The sequence below is a fragment of the Crinia signifera genome, chromosome 2 (assembly GCF_055691185.1).
Source record: "Crinia signifera chromosome 2, ASM5569118v1, whole genome shotgun sequence".
Lineage (NCBI taxonomy): Eukaryota > Metazoa > Chordata > Amphibia > Anura > Myobatrachidae > Crinia > Crinia signifera.
This window is the reverse complement of record NC_139218.1, coordinates 233,231,912-233,250,333: the sequence shown is the minus strand read 5'-3', so window position 1 is coordinate 233,250,333 and position 18,422 is coordinate 233,231,912. Positions and strand designations below refer to the sequence as shown.

Sequence of the window (18,422 nt, the reverse complement as noted above, 5' to 3'; positions counted from 1 at the left end):
AAAACAAGGTGAAAAAAATAGTGTTTTATAAGGTAAATACAAACATTTATTACAAAAATAAATGTTTCTATTTAGATTTTAAATACTGTTCCCCTGATGAAGGAACCACATTGGGACGTTTCTTTATTGCTGTTTTGCCTGTGACAACTTGCTGAAGAACCAAATAAAATATAAAAAAAATATTGGATGAACATTTCCCTTTGCTTCACTGAATTCTGGATCACCATATGTATGGACATTTTTAAGTTTTAGGCGCCACACCCCAATTGGGTAATAAATAAATATATATATATATATATATAGGGGTCTATCATGCACCGTTTTCAAGGTGAGAGATATATATAGGAGGATCTGCCCGGCGGTAATATCCAATGTTGAGTGATCCGGGCGCTACATCGAAGTGCCTATTTAACCCGCTTATTGGTGGCTAAGGTAGATTCCATCATACAGCTCATTTCGTTGATTGTTTATATACAGTTTGGGCGGAAACAATATGGCGGTGCGTTCCACTGAGTTGGAACGCACGCCAGTTCTATATACCCGATATAGCTGTAAGTCCTATGGAGTTTTAATTATGATTGGCTTTATTATGAACATATTTGGACTAGCAACATTTGGAGATGCCTGTGGTTAAGCAGCTATGAGCTAGTTAATGGTTATTGGGTGCTTTGTAGCACATCGAATCTGATTGGAATTGATGAGTGACTTCCTGTATGGGTGGGTATAAATACCCACATTGGGGCCAGTGTCAGTTAGGTCTCTGTTGGAGTAAGATCTCTTGTTGCCTTACTGCCTGTCTTGAAGAAGGTCTGAAATGTTGACGACTTAAAGTTCAATATTTTAATGAATCGAATAAATTGAGTTTTATCTGCAAATTGGTGAGTGCCCTCCTTCAAAAATACTATATATAGATATATATATATATCTATATATATTCCCAGCATATGTGCGGCACTCCAATATACTTCTTTCAGTCGGTTAAAACAACAAGTTTATTGGCAACGTTTCAATGTCAGTGTGACATCGTCATCAGGTTAAAACAATATACAAACAGGGTTAACTTACCTTTATAGAAACACCCGGTGAAGGATCTGCGTGTGCAGGCGTTCACCGGGTGATTCTATAAAGGTATGTTTACATGTGAGCCTTGGGTTTACAAAGGGCACCTAAGCCATCCACTACATTGGTCTACACAAGTGTGTGCTCGAGTGCCAGGATTTCCCTTCTCATATATATATATATATATATATATATATATATATATATATATATATATATATGAAATGATTGATGTGGCAGATATGCGCACAGCTTAGCAATGCAGCGATGATGAGTGCATCCTGCCATTTGCACTGGCCCAAAGAAACATAATATATATATAGTTGAGTTCTTCTAAGAGATTTTTGTAACTATTTATTATGAGAAAGTGAAAGGTCCAGCGAGGTGAAGGAGGGCATTATTTGGTCTGTTTGTATATACTGTACCTAAGAAATGCCTTTCATGTAAACATAATGACCTGTCTTCAGCACTTACAGTCTCCATACCATTTATTACATAACATGTTCTAGACTAATTGCAATGTGTCCTTTTTGAAAGTTGGTGACAAGAATTACACCACATATTCCTGATGAGGTCTTACCATGGAGTTATATAGAGGCAAGATTATATTTTCCACACGTGAGTCCAATCCTCTGTTTGAACACGATTTGCTAGCTTTGGCTGCCACTGACTGACATTGCCTGCTGCTGGACAATCTGTGAACCACGCTTGCTCCTTAAACACAATAGTACCAATCAATATATATATGTATCTACTTACTACATTAGCCCATGCCTGGAGAGGGTAGTGGCCATTAATAGGTATAAACATATGTATTTCATGGCTGAAATTGTTTACTATGTCTTGTGCAACCCATCAGGGTGCTTGTACAATTAAAAATCACATCGTATGCCGCTATATTGCATGCGATGCGATGCACTGCGATGGAAATCGGGGGCGCCGTGCTAGGAAACCGTACCTAACTTGGATAGTGGGGGTGTGCAAGGATGGAATAGCAAATCGGCAGGAAATCGCAGAAAATTTGCCGAAAATCGGCCGCTAAATCGCATCCGATTTTGGCATGCAATTTGCAGCCGATTTGCGGACGATTTTTGGGGTGATTTCGCGGGCGCCCTGATAATACACAAGTACCGAATTTTGTTATCTTTTAAGAGATATACATCTAAAGTATATTAAACATCAGACAAAACATGAAGGCTAATAGTGTTACAAACAACAAATATAATAAAAATGTATTTTAAAATAAATAAATTGCAAATTGCAACCACACAATGGTGCTAATTCAGCATTCAACGCAGATCTGCAATAATCACAGATTGTGATTGCAAGAGGCCATGAATTGCAGTCACACTGCAAAAAACACAACTGCAGTCCACGGCGCGATGGGGGGGGGGGGGGCGTCCAAGTGTTTGTGCAGTGGCAACCTACCATTTGTGGAAACAGCCAGCGATGCACTAGCAATACACTAGCAGCTGGACCCGGTGTGCTGGACACCCCTCGGCCGCCTACCTCATCCTTAATCAGGGCCAATATGCCGAAATAATACAGTATCTTCATTCACATTTTACAGTTGCACCTCCTATCTAAACCGCTTACTTTCTGCAGCCTTTTACATATATGAGAGTGAGTTGTGTTCTGGTTTTAACCTAATATTCAATAATAAGGAGTAAACTTACTAAAGCTTCTAAAAATTAAAATAAGTGATGTTGCTCATAGCAACTAATCAGATTCTGTCTATTGTTTCTCTGTTGCATCCTAGAAAATGATAGAATCTGATTGGTTGCTATAGGCAACATCACCTTTTTTTTATTTCTAGAAGCTTTAGTAAATTTACCCCTGAAGGCCCATACACACTGGGCAATTTTGAGCTGAAAATCACTTTTACCGTTTAAGCTGCTTTCAGCTAAAAACCACCCAATGTGTATGGCCTGGCGGCAAGCGCTGATGCACGCTCGCGCATCATCGCTGGCTGCCACCACTCATCTGCTGGTATTAGCAGCCAATTGAATGGCTTTAAAAAGCATCCCGCTATGGAAAGCTGGTAACCCGAGCAAAAATCGCTTGCACATGTGTGTACAGCCATCATAACTGTGCATACACGTTGGGCTGCATCCTTGGGTACGTGCACCCAGTGAACAGTCTTTTAGCTGTGGCCGCACACACCCCAAGAATGCAAGAATGCTGCTGTGCATCCGCAAAACATCGTTCCCCATGCGAACGTACGGTCCTTGCAAACGGACCAGTATAACCCCCTAAATATACCAACCCTCAGCTTAATTAACACATTTTATTATTTATTTAGCAACAGTGACATCAAACATTACCAGCACAGGCATATCAACTTATAAAGATTTCCTTTATCTATTCCTATTTACACCATTAATCATGAACAGCGTGCTCTTCATATCCACATCAGTGTGAACATTCTTCTTTTACTAAGGCACAGACACACGATTAGAGATACAGTGGGAGAGTGTGGTCACAGAAAGCCAGTAGCTGCTCCATGTGATCACACACAAGTATTGACAAGGCCTCTAGTCAATGATATTTCTGCTAGTGCATGAACCACTCCTACAGATATATTTCAACTAAGTTAAGGTCAGGACTTTCACTCTGCAATTACAAAATATCCTTATTTTTCTCTGCTTCATCCATTTTGTTGTAAATTGATTCGTGCGTGTACTGAAGGTCATGCTGCAATGCCCACATATGCCGTTTCATAACATGATATCACTTACAAAGCTCATTGTGTATGCCCAATTTGCACAATCCCGCAGTCGCATGTTATGTTGTTGCATGTGATGTGATGTCAAATTTGATGTGCTGCACAGAACATGATTGGTCTGCTCCACTGCTCCAGTGTGTACACACAGGGCCTGATTCTGGTTTACTCACAAAAGCAAACTCTGATGTGCAGAAAGAGTTAGATTTGGGTGTTATTGTGTTTCTGTGCAGAGTAAATACTGGCTGCTTTATTTTTAAACTGCAGCATAGATTTCAGTTTGAAGTATACACCTCAACCAGATCTAACTCTCTCTGCACATGTTACATCTGCCTCCCCTGCAGTGCACATGCTTTTTCCATTAGATAGAGAATTTTCTTTTGTGAGTGAACCAGAATCAGGGCCACAATCCGGCTGATGACAGATTTAAAGTGTGTACCCAGCTTTAGACTACCAATTAGTTATCCAGCAAACCAGCCCAACCTCATTCTCCCACTACAATGCTTCTCTGAATGATGAGGTTATTTTGCTGCAATTAGTTATTTTGGAATCTAAAAATATATATATTTTTTTTATCCTAAAAAATCCTCATTTATTTAATTTGTCTACATAATATTCTTTACTTAGAGTTGTGGTTCCCAAACTGGGTCCCTCAGGGCTCTTGCAGGGGTGCCCTGGGTGGTGGTCGAGGACCAATTCCAATTAAAGGCAATGTAAAGAAAATTCAGTGCTTGTGGCTTCCAATCACAAAATATGTGGAAAAACTGAAGCAAATCCTGTCCCGTGCTACACAAATGACCTTAAATATGATTCATAAGCATGATACTTAAGTTTATATTTGTTTTCCAGCATTTCCTAAGAAAAAACTTCTGGTCTAGTGATGAATAAATAAAATTCTGATATTCCAGGGCACCATGATAAAAAAAACAGTTTGGGAACCACTGACTTAGGGGTATATTTCCAAGGGGCGATTTTAATCGTTTAAACATATAATAAAACTTCTCTTAATCCAAAATTGGTTTGGCTAAAACACACATTTACACACATAACTAGTATTTTGTAATGAAATCATCTGTTAGTTACAGTAAATGTGTGGCTTAACTCTGGAAGCCCAACATTGAGTAACCAATTTTTAAACAATCTGAAATCATTAAAAATGTACTCAAATCGAAAAAGATAATTTAGGTGGAGTTTAGAACACTTGAGATGGGAAGTTATTTCCTTTTTGTATCTGTAACCCTTTAAGTGCCAACATCTCTGTGAGAGATGTGCAACATATCCACTGAAAATGCCAGCGTCGCTCACATTTGTTATATAAATTCAAATAAAAAATGTTGTGTAAAAAAAAAAAAAATGATAATTCCTATATAAGGTAAACATTACAGGTCATTATGATGAATAAAAATGTTTTCTTGGCAATTTTCGCACCTAATTTAACAAATTCACTTGGCACTCAAAGGGTTATTACTATTACCATATTTGTAATAACTTTTTTTTTCTGTATGAGGAACTCATGAACACTGACCTTAAACAATACAAGGAAGACATTCAGCCAAGTAGCTGTAACTCCCCCTAATTATACAGTATATCAGCATGTATTACTCATGTACTGTAATTGCTCCTGCTTTACCTGTGGAAAATGAGAGTCAAAAAATGTTACATTGTTTTTAAAATAAATAGCATTCTATTATGCCTTGCCTGTTGGTGAAAAATAGATTCTTTACAATATATACCTCAACTATGGATTTTGCAATTAATTCATATTAACAGCAATATTTTCTTTCCTCCCAGATTCACAGTCGCAGGAAGAAGATTTTAGATCTTTATGCCAATGTATGCAGTGTTGCAGAAGGTGCGTATACAAAATAATTACACTACTTTATAAGGTATTTATTAGTTACAGTCATTGTGTAGTTTCACCTATTCCCTATTTGCTAGTCCAAATACCATTTAATGCAAAAAAAAAATACAAAAAAAAAAAATGCTAAATGTAAGACCAGTTGTAATATTGCCTAAGGAGTGTCTTAAATTGGCTTAAAGTGTAGCCAGACAGCAGCTATCTTCCAGTCCTGAATTGTCTTCCAATTGGCTACCACAGTACATTCAGAGCACTAGTATGAAAAACAGCACTGTAGAGTATATGGGTCTCTGAAGGAGAAATCTCCTTGGCCATTTGCAGGACTGGAAGACAGCTGTCCAGCTACACTTTAAGCCAGTTTGCCACATGTGGTATATTCTAGTTTAGTAATTAAAGCGCATAGAGTATCTGTTATTACATATGCATATGACATGTATTGCTATATACCAATATCACACAGTCCACTAGGTTCTTGAGAAAGACATAGGGCGGGATGTACTACAGGGGAAATGCGGTAAAACGTGGGTTTTACCGCATTTTCCTATGTACCATTACCCGTCCGCCCCGTTTCTGCATGGCATTACCCGTCCGCGCCCCCCCCCCCTTTGATCTCCTCCTCCCCCAGGAGGTGTCACAGCCGGCAGGACATCCGGCTGCAGGGGGGAGGAGGAGACGCAGGGGGACACTGCCAGCCGCCGGGATGTGACGGAGACCCCCGCAGACCACATCACAGGTATCGTGGGGTCTCCGTCACCGCAACCCGATGCTAGCCGCATATGTTAGTACATATGCGGCAGTATCGAGGCGGCTGGCAGGCGAAGGGCGGCGATGTATATTAATACATCCCGCCCATAAGGAGATTAACATTTTACATATTTAATTTGTTTTCAAGGAATCCAACTATCCAAGAATCAGAGATTTACTAAAGTTATAATGACTGTTTTTGTTGTTTTTCAGGTCTTAGCCCAACAGAATTACCATTTGATTGTCTAGAAAAGACCAGCAGGATGCTTAGTTCTACCTATAATACAGAAAAGGCAATAGTGAAAACATGGCGCCACCTTGCTGAAAGTTTTGGTCTGAAGAGAGATGAAATAGGAGGAATGACAGATGGACTTCAGCTCTTTGATCGCATCAGTACTGCTGGATACAGCATACCAGATCTGCTCACCAAACTGGTACAGATTGAAAGACTGGATGCAGTGGAATCTCTTTGTACAGACATTATAGAGTGGGCACAAGCTACACCAACAATTACACCACCTACAGTGCCCAATAGTGAAAGCTTATGAGATGAAGTTTGACTTTTACCATTGTTTCGGAATGGAGGAAGATATTGCTGTTAGGATGAGCCATTATGCTTAGCCTTGACTAGGCACTACAAGAGGTCAAGAAAGCATACGGCACAATATGTAGCGAAAAGAAGGATTGTGACTCTTTCGAAGGCATCAAAGGAAGTAAATACATGACAGTCCTTTCTGATGGAAAGTTCAAAATCCTTGAGGAATAAGACTATTAAATATAATTATTTAAAACTGTACATGGAACCTGTGAGCGGAAGGATTATTTCCTTTCTACATGTTAGGCGATTAACTAAGAACTTGTTTAAACAATCCACTTGTGTGTAAACTGATTAATTCAACTGGAATAACAGCTAAATGCTGTATATTCCCCACAAAGAAGTAATTATTGTTTTATGATTGTCGTTAGAGATTCAGAATCCAGAGACAATTTGATAAGTGGACCACGCAAGATCTATAAAGTGGCTCATTCAAGCTAGAGCTCAGAATCATTTCATGTTGCATGAGTAACAGAACAGGGTCACTTTTGTTCTCCTACCCATTGTACAACTCTATTAAGATCCATACATTTCCTTCCAGATGTTTTCATTTCATCAGATAGTTTCTGAAGACACTTATTGACAAGCATTCTAACCAAGAACATGGTATATTCATTTAAACCAGCAGTGTTAATGATACTTATAGCACAGAGCTGCAAACACTCTGCAGGCAGCCAGTTCTGTAGCAGCGATAACGAAACAGAAATGTAGGGGAAGATTTAGAGTAAAATCCAAATGCCTATAATACTGTAGGTTCATGTGCTCACAAACAATTATGGTAATAACATGTACAATGAGCTCTATGATTTGTAATGCCATAGAGGCTGTCTTGGTGTGTTCACATAAACGTTCCATAGAGAATATTCTATTAGCTGTAGGACAGACATACTGATTCCATTGCTAGATGGCATTGGCAATACGAAACTCAGAAAATGCAAGTGTAATATAGTTGACTTGACTATAAAGCCTGCACCTGGGTACAACTTGCACCTGACAGCTTAACTATGTGTGTGATATATCATATATATATATATATGATATGCGGAAATCTGCAGGGTTAAGTAGTGTTGATCCATGAAATGTGACCTATTGCAAGAATATGGCAAAATGTGAATCCAATTTTTAGATTGGTTTCCAAATAAAATAACAATGAACGGAATGCATGGTTGTAATCTTCTAACATTTATTATAGTGTTATTTTTGTTCAATTCTGTGATTGATTTACATTTCCTAAGTCTTACTTCCATTGATGATATTTAAACTTCACTGAATTAAAACTGTAATATGTATGACCATGTTACTGGATATGTGCTGGCTTTATCCTTTCCCCTGGACTGCTCCGGTATTTCCAACTTATTTTCCACGATCATTTCCACTACTTTAGGCTGAACTGAATCATTGATTTTAAAGGTGCAGCATTCTGTCACTAAAAAAAAATGACTCTGTGTTAACCAATGATTCTCACCTCCAGTCCTCAATACTTGGTCAACAGGTTATGCTTTCAGGATTTGCATCTGGGGAAAGAGATGGAATAATTGCTGACCCAGCAAAAATAAATAAACTCATCTGTGCATGATTAAAGAAATCTAGAAAACATGACCTGTTGGGGGAACTTGAGGACTGGAGTTGAGAACCACTAATAAAGATAATAAAATGTACCATCCAGCTGTCACATGAAAAAAATTACCAGAATTTTTAGTCTAATATCACGTTTCAATGTGTTTTGTGACATTAGAGAAAATGTATATCAAATTCAAAATCCTTCAATTCACATTATAACACAGCTTCAATTACCTGCTAGGCCAAAGTTTTGGGTTTAATGCCCAGAGCTATTCAATTACTAGGCATTTTCCTCTGTGCAGTAAGCCAATGGCTAACATGCGTTATCCCATACTGTACATTCTGGGTTAAGTGCCCAGAATCAACAGATTTCCCAGAGGGGACACTTGATATGGGTTTTGGTCCTCACAGCTTCAGAGGCTTTTAGTAAATATACACATTAAGTGCACCCTCTAGGGCTTGATGCATGGGGGAACCAGCAGCATCAGTAGGCAGAGCTTTAGCAACACAGTAGTCCTAATGGCTATTTGAACCTGCCTGTTAGTGTATGTGTACTTGTATTATACTTGGGTTTGTATTCCAGTGCATTCAAATGCACACACATGGTATAAAACATGTTCAAATAATTTTTTTTATGAACTTTACAAACTTTTGTATTCATTTTAGTTTTTTTATGTTGCATCAGTGGTGTGTTTGGAACTCTACATTTTCTAGTTTTGCATTCATTTCATGTTATTCTCAAACCAGTAAAAATGCATATTAGCCATTTTCATATGATTTATAATATTGTTACATACTACTGTGGGTACAAGGCTTTTACATAGTTTTCAGTGGAAAATGTGAGCAGACCATTTTACGATGGAGATCATAACAGATGGTGCATTCAGGTCAGCAAAGGTAAATACTCAGAAAAGGAAAACAATTGTTATCTGATAACTGTCTAGGTAGCACTAGGCGTCTCCAATTTGGCAGCAATACCTGCTCTGTTAGATGAGTATCATTTCTTGGCTAAAGCATTTTTTTCCTGAATCGAGGCAATTTATATTGATTTAATCTATTATATATTTTTTCCAAACACAGATAAAATTGGACAGTGGGAAATACAAGGGGAAAGTCAGTGAAAAAGAGACTAGGAGCCCTCAAATATAAGCCTACCACATAGTTAGTATCAGACTTAGAGCAGCAGCTAGGATAGAGAGAGAGAGAGAGAGAGAGAAAGATGAGAGAGGAGAGACGTGAGACGAGAGATAATCAATGAAGCCTGAAAATAACCCCGAAAACTCACAGGTGGTAATTCAGGTGTGGCTGAAGGTACTATCGCTGCTGCTTACATAGAAGCAGCAGTGGGAGCATTAATATGGTAATGCTGCAGGTGGTGTCATGCCATCTTCTGTATTACTGCATCCTAGGATCCAGTTTTGGATGAGTATCGGATCATCACCGACATCATCAATCAACTGATTGACCCATGGAGTCACATAAGCCATCCGCTTCAAGAGCTACCAAGAGGTCAGGAAATCTCTGTGATGAAGTTCCTGGTACCCCACTCAATGGCAAAGACACACCTGTTTATTTTTTTTAAATGGAGGCGGTTGCCGCCCCCACCACTCCCACAAACTGTTTCAGACTGTCAGTCATTGACAGCATGATACTTACCTACTGTTGTTGCAAGACTTTTTTGCACAGTCACAGAATGGGTCCATTTTAATACTAGACAAAATAACATAACTTGTGTGGGTTTCTTCCGGGTACTCCGGTTTCCTCCCACAATCCAAAATTATATTGGTAGGTTAATTGGCTCCCGACAAATTAACCCTAGAATGTCTGTGCGTGCATGTACATTGTAAGCTCCACTGGTGCAGGGACAGATGTGAATGTGGAAATATTCTCTGTAAAGCGCTGCGGAATATAAATAACTGGTAATAAATAACCAATTTTCCTCTTCCTTCCATAGAAGTATCTATAAGGCAGATTATTTTTACCATGTCTACCATTAAAATCATGTTCATCATGATTTCATTTCGTTCTAATGAAGCATGTTTATTATAATACATAAAACTTGTAACATTTAAAAAAAAAAAAACCTGCCCTAATGGAGTTGTGTATTTTGTAGTGAGTTCCCCTGTCTTATAAGCACATTCAGTTACTTTCATATATTAGGCATAACTTCAACAGATATGGGGTGCTTTAATCAAAATGTCGTTTAACACAAGATGTTTTCAATATATTTTATATTCTTAACTATAACTTATGTTTTTTTTATGTTGTTACCATATTCCTCACTTAGGACCTTATTCTGGTCCGTTTGCAGCCAGAGTTCGTTCGGCGACCGATGTTTGGTGTATGCACATGCGCAGCTGCATACGCCAAGTGTGTGCGTCCACGGCAAACAGACTGTTCCCACAGGCTGCAAATGGATGTTTATGTTAAACATCCATTTGCAGGCCCTGCGTGCAAACACACACTGCGAGGGGGGGCGGGCATACCACCATTCGCAGGGCGGGTCCTGGTTGACTCGCAGGGGTGAGAATTAGCATCCGAGCGAATCAACCAGAATAACCCCCTTAATCTCAGTTGTTCTGTTCCATCTTAATGGAATATGAGTGTATTCATGGCAGCTTAAAGGTATATTTTCCATTTCCCCATATTCATTGGACTATGCTGCTCATTAGTAGAGATGTTTAAATTATTTGGACTTATCTTAATTAGACCAATTCAAGTGTGTCAAACGTGTGTGAGGTACACTCATGGTTTACAGTCCAGCTCAGGTTGGGTGTGACTGCAGTGGTCATAGTCATGGTTTGAAGTTTAAAGTCACAGTTGACAGTTAAAATTACAGAAAACAAAATAAATTATAAAATGTTACCTCACTGAGGTTAAACTGCTACATTTTATAGTATTTTTAACATTCAGAGTTCCACATTCTAGTCCAAGTACACATTTTGTATGGAAAAAGTTACAAATACTGTGTAATACATCCAACTCTTAACAGTCTTGAAAAGTGAACTAAAATACGACCAAGAACGCACCTTTAGCTAACATCTAAACAATTTTAAAGACTTCAAAGTGGAGCTGCTGAACTGGTTCAAGACCTACAATTTACCTTAGAAAACATATGTGTGTATCTCTAATTATTGACAGAAAAATTAATTCTGGAAATTAAACTTTAACATGCAGGCATGTGTAAATAAAAACTAAGCATTTGTTGGAGACACATTGGCATGCCCACTTGCTTTGCCAGGTGAATAGAGCAATTCAGACAGATGGGTTCCCAGCTATTAGGCATTTCTGCTAACAGGATGAGAATGAACTGTGATCACTTACTATTATTCTGTATACAATGACAGCACATTAATCCATGTTACAAGAGAGTTGGTAAACCATGTTCTCCTGTTCACATGTATGGACCTCTAATGCAGCGATACAAGCTTTTGCATGAGTTACTATGCTATGGAGTTAAATACTTATGTTTTCATTTTGTATATATAAATTATTATATTGTATAGATGTGTTTCCCAATTTGCTAATAAAAAGATAACAAAAAAGTTTTATGAAGCTGCTCATTTATCATAGCAAAAAATTATGCATTGGTTATATTATTGTATTGTGTGTTAAATCTTGTCTATCTTTATCTCAAATAATCTGGATACATTGTTAAAAAGGGGAAGGAATGTAACTTGAATTATATGCAACTGCAGCTAAAGTGGATAAATAAAGTACTGAGGAATAGACAAACCAGCTGGATCTAGATCAAAGACAAAATATTCCCAGAGGTAAGAGCTCAGGCATTATCTAAAATTATTATTTTTAGTGGGTGGGGTTCAGAACAGGTGCAGCCTGGAAAATTTCTGGAAGTAACACTAATGGGGGCAGGGTCTGTTGAGTGGACATGATACTCCCGCCTCATAGGGTACAATTCTGAGATGGTCACTGCTTTCCTGCTTTTCTTTGCTACTTTTGCAGCAGTGCCCCTGTAACTGTATGCTAATGCTGCCACAAAGATCCTTCCTAGTGTACATATGGATGTGTAAAAACTCAGAGGCCCAAGGCAGTGACTACAGATGCTGAAATCACCATCATTGATCGTTTAAACTTGCACCAGCTGTATGCTAGTTGCAGATCAGATGAAATCCACTTGATAGACCATCAAAAGGTCAAACCTAAATGTTTTACATGTAACAAGGTCAAAAGGTCCACAGGTAAAATGAAGACAGTGCTTACGGTCAACCAATTTATAAAGATGCCAAGATTGAAATAACGACAAGACAATGATTAGTCGATTTGCGCAAAAATATTGTTATTGTACATATCATTAATGATAATTACCTAATGCGCAAGCACTTTTACAACAATAATGACATTGTATTCAAATACGTATACATTAATATGAAGTTGGCTTTCAACAAAATGTGAAGTGCTTCTGTGGGAATTTGTGCCTAATCATTCTGTAGACCATTTATAAGGTCAGGCAAGGATATTGGATGAGAAGGCCTGGCTCTCAATCTTCATTCTGGCTCATCCAAATGGTGGGGGTCAATGGGATGGGGTCAGGGCTTCCATACTAAACTCATCAAACCATGTCATCATAGTTCTTGCTTTGTGTACAGGGGCCCAGTCATGTTGTAATAGAAAAGGGCCTTCCCCAAACTGTTGCCACAGAGTTGGAATCATAGCATTGTTCAAAATGTCTTGATATGCTGAAGCTTTAAGATTGCCCTTCACTGGAGGCATGGAGCCTAGTCCAAACCCTGAAAAACAGCCCCATACCATTATCCCTCCAAACTTCACAGAACTTAACGTTTCCTTGGCTTCTGACAACCCCATCTGACTGCCAAACAGAGAAGTGTGATTCATCACTCCACAGAACATGTTTCCACTGCTTCAGAGTCCAGTGTCGGTGTGTTTTACACCTCTCCATCCAATGCTTAGCCATGGAAACCCATTTTATTAAGCTCCTGACGCACAACTTTTGTGCTTACACATTAACACCAGTGGAATTTTTAAATTCCTCCGTTATGGGATCAGCAGAATGTCGGCGACTTTTAAGCACCATGTGCCTTAGCAATAGTTGACCCTGCTCTGTGATTTTACATGGTCTTCCACTTCATGGCTTAGTTGCTGTTGTTCCTAAATGCTTCCAATTTATAATTATAGCACTTAAGCCCCCCCCCCCCTCCCATACACTGATCCAACTTGTCTTAGACACAAGTCGGACCAGTCTTCCCTTAAACTCCCCTGGCAGCTCCACGGGAGTAGTTCATCCGACTTGGCACTTGATGTGCCTTTTCTTTACATGCAGTAAATCGCATGTGATTTACAGCATGTAAAATGACTCCCAGGGAGCTGCCGGGAGAGTTTAAAGTAAATCAGATGCGATACATCTTGGGTGCTAAAAAGCACTCACAATGTGCACCTGATGGTTGCACATACAATTTATTTTATGTGCAGCACATCCGGCCTCTGACCCAATGTGCATGGGACCATGCATCAGGTTGATTCGGATGTCAAACACATGCGATTTGACCTGATTTCTCAGCCCGATTCGTCGGAATAGGGTGAAAACAAACCAAATTGCACAAGCGTATGGGAGCCGTTCCAGTTGACTTTATCCAAAAGGTATGAAATTTCCCAATGCAATTCACAGTACCATGTTTTAATTCACTAAGCTTCTTAAAATGTCCTATTTGTTTGCAAATGGTGATTGGTAGGTGCTTGCTTTAATACACCTCTTCTTCATTCTAGGGTTAATTTTTATTGGGAGCCAATTAACCTACCAGTAAATTTTCAGAAAAAAAAAGAATAAGTCAATATGACTAACAAGGAGCGCTTATAATTAAATTAATTGATTTTTATTTTACTTCACATGCATTGAATGGCATTAAATATCAAACAGTAAATAAAAATTACTTCATAAAAACTATATATATAGAGCAGGGTAAAATATGGTTAATCCAATAAGGGCACTCACCAAAGTCTCATCATGAAAGATTTAGGGGGAGATTCTCTAAGGTGAAAATGCGGTAAAAACCCCGTTATCTGGGTTTTTACCGCATTTCGGGATGCTCTAAGCATCCCCCACCGGGTTACCCCGGCGGGGGGCATCGCCAGAAAAATCTGGCGATGCCCCATAAAAAACCTATGGGCTTCTAACGCGAACCCACCGCCGCCCCGCACAGACCCCTGCCGCCCTGCACGGACCCCCGCCGGCCCGCATCGCCCCCTCACCTGTGTCCGGGCAGCACAGAGCTGTGCTGCCCTGACTTGTGACCTCCTCCATGCACTGATCCTGACCCGGCGCAGCAGCAGCGCCGGGTGTGGGAGGGAGGGGGGAGCCGCCGGGACCCGCAAAGGACATCTCTTAACGCAAGAACATATGCGATAATTATAATTGCGATGGGCGGCGAAGGGGGGCGGAGATTCTTAGAGAATCTCCCCCATAATCTTGGTACAATACCAGTCAGAAAATATGTAGGTCCCACATATTTTCTGACTGGTAATGTACCAAAATTAAATCTTTCATGATGAGACTTTGGTGAGTGCCCTTATTGGATTAACCATATCCTACCCTGCTCTCTCTCTCTCTCTCTATATATATATATATATATAGATGCTTGTTGGTGCGGCATGCAGGAAACAAATGACAGGTTGAGAAATGGCTAGATTGCAAGACGTTTCTCAACCTCTCATTTGTTTCCTGCATGCCACACATACAAGCATCTACATATTGTGTCCTTCGCAGTGGGGACTACAGCTGGAGGCACCAGGACCCGTTGAATTTTCGAGTGAGTGTGCTGCCATATCGGGACTATTTATATATATATATATATATGTATATATACTACGCATTGCACGCTGTACAATGCTGTATACACAGACCTGGCGTGCGTTACAACCCTGTGGAACGCACCGCCATCTTGTTTCCGTCTGTAATAGAATGTTGCTGAGGGGCCAGTCTCAATTAGGTCTCTGTTGGAGAAGGATCTCATTTTTGTCTGGCTGATTTTCTTGAAAAAGGTCTGAGATGCAGACCGAAACGTTGACCAAGTTCAATATTTTAATGGAATAAATAAAAGTTTAGATTTTATCTGCGAAATGGTGAGTGCCCTCCTTCAAAAATAGTGTTTTGTGGTCTTGTGCCTTGGAGTGAGCAACGCCTGGATGAGCAAATTGAATTGCGTGCGGATTCCCTGTATATATATATATATATATATATATATAGTCCATGGTACTGGCACTCACATCAACATGAATATCTTGCTGGGGTGACAATCCAGGGTAGGGAACTTGCTAGCAGGTCACTACTTTGTATAGTAATACAGAATGGAGTCACTCACCAGTCTCACGCAAATCAAGGTTGATTTATTCAGGCAGCATGGCAATGTTAGTGGGCATCGACGTTTCGGTCCGCCTCTGGGACCTTTTTCAAGAACTTGTAAAAGGTCCCAGAGGCGGACTGAAACGTCGATGCCCACTAACATTGCCATGCTGCCTGAATAAATCAACCTTGATTTGCCTGAGACTGGTGAGTGACTCCATTCTGTATTACTATATATATATATCCATAGAACGGGCGGCACTCACGGAAATAATGAGAAGGACACGCAAGGTGCGCTTATTTCAGCTGCCTATTTCAAGCGAGTGCCGGATCTCAGGACTTATATATATATCAACAGCACAATGGCCCTTATTCTAGTTGACGGAAGCGTATTTTCGGACGGCCACCGAGTGTTCTTAGCCCCGCCTACCGTAAGGATCGCTCACACCGTCTGAATGTGGTAAGATGCAGAGCGAATGGACCGCGAGTGGATGTTTCACGTGAACAACTTCCCATCTGTGGGAACCTCCCCCATCCTCCGATGGTCGCCGACCATGGAATGATGGACTGAGCGGTCAGACAGCTCTGAGTACTCCAGACCACTCGGATATTTCTCCGTGGGAAAGCAGGGATATGGGCGGGCAGCTGGCATCCGGCTATGTCAGTTGTCCGCCCCCCACACGTGTGTCACGTCCGGATTAGCATACGTACGCCCAGCATTTTCATGGGAACACCCATGAAATGCGGGGCGTACGCATATGGTAATGAGCCCAAACAGCCCTTCACGCCCCTCTCCACCCCCTGTTCGGATTGTTCTGACCGATCGTTTTCTGTACAGAATTCACGGCGTATTCAGACGTGCGTGGCATTCGCAAATGCGCAGAAACACCTCTGCACATGCGCAAACACAAAACATCGGCCGTCTGACCGAACACGCAGCCGTCCGACTCAATCAGAATAAGGGCCAATATGTATAGCAAAATTATATATATATATATATATCCATCCAATCCTGCCGGCACTCGGGTAGTCTCAATGACAGCTGCTCCAGGTGCCAGAAGTGCAATGAATACAGGTCCAGAATAACCCACCGTAGCGGGAATAAACGGCACTCACGGAGACTTGAATAAATGCAAAAAGGTGTATTGAAAAAACACATACCTGTGTTTTTTCAATACACCTTTTTGCATTTATTCAAGTCTCCGTGAGTGCCGTTTATTCCCGCTACGGTGGGTTATTCTGGACCTGTATATATATATATATATATATATATATATATATATATATATATATATATATATATATATATATATATATATATATATATATATATATATATATATATATACACACACAATTTTGTCAGTGCACTGACCAGAGTCCAAAACCCCACTGGTGTTTGAGAAAGAAACTTTCAAGAATTTAGTTTGACCGCTCAGGTAAGTTGTTATATACTGTTATATACTGGTATATCATTGTAAATCAGTAGGAGGATATTTGTAGCTCCTTGGAGTGAATTCTATCCAGCCCGATTGAAGGGGCAAGAGGGAACATCCAAACGTCTGCGGCTGCACCCACAGGTATATTTTTGGATTGTGGGAGGAAACAGGAGGACCCAGAGGAAGCCCATGCAAGTATGGGGAGAACATACAAATTCCATGCACTTAGGGTCATGGTGGGATTCAAACCCATGACTTCAGTGCTGTGAGGCAGTAATGCTAACCATTATACCATCTGTGCTTTCTCATCTATCTATCAATCAATCAAGCAACCGGAACTCCCCATACATTTGCCTATGGATGTGGCAAAATTGTTGGGATTGCTAAGAATCAATGAACACCATAGATTACTTTTGTTGTAGAAAGCAATATCATTATATGAAGAGGTCAAAATCCCACTGTTTATAACATTTAAATAAGATATATAAAAAAAATAATAATGATATATTATAATTTTACAGGTTTAGATTTCTTATAATAGGGATCAAAACATTGCTCCCTTGCTTGGAAGTATCTTACAGTATATTTGATGTTCCATTTGCCAAAATGAACATGCAGGTATGAGTTCATGCCAGTGTATACTGTAAGCTATATTATATGTGCTAACATGTAAAGAGACATAGGGGGAAATTTACTAAGATGTGTATTCTACTTCACATGTGATGTTGCTTACCAATCAGAATCTACTTATTTATTTAGCACCCTCTAGAATCTAATACTAAAGAAAGTCGATTCTGTTTGGTTTCCCATAGCAACATCACATGTGAAGTAGAATACACATTTTAGTAAATTTCCCCCATATTGTTTCATAATTTGAACTACATTGTTTTTCCATTTAGAGATGTATTTTGTTTTAAAGTAAATTATTTGGCAGAGAACAAAACATAGTTTCCCTTTCAGGTTCAATAGCAAATCTGTTTTGCTACAAAGAATGTTTTAAAATTTTACCAGATGTGTTCTTCCTATCAGTAGACGGAGGACCTTCCCAATTTTTAATATAAGCAGCATTTCAGCAAAGAAGATAATGAAAGTAGGATAGTATGCATACATCTGCTAGATTTAAAGTGATA

At 39.6% G+C, this 18,422-nt stretch overlaps 1 protein-coding gene across 3 annotated transcripts in view; it reads left to right on the top strand.

Moving 5' to 3' along the window:
• The window catches only part of EDAR (ectodysplasin A receptor), a 120,499-nt gene extending 113,247 nt beyond the window's left edge, over positions 1-7,252 (top strand). For 2 of the 3 annotated variants that reach the window (XM_083174021.1, XM_083174019.1), the window contains 3 exons: positions 1,597-1,677; positions 5,573-5,633; positions 6,597-7,252. In XM_083174021.1, coding sequence (XP_083030147.1) covers positions 1,597-1,677; positions 5,573-5,633; positions 6,597-6,931 — 477 coding nt within the window. In that variant the 3' untranslated portion in view covers positions 6,932-7,252. The remainder of the gene's footprint in view (positions 1-1,596; positions 1,678-5,572; positions 5,634-6,596) is intronic. The other variant, XM_083174020.1, reaches the window with a different exon arrangement.
• Positions 7,253-18,422: the final 11,170 nt, after the last annotated feature.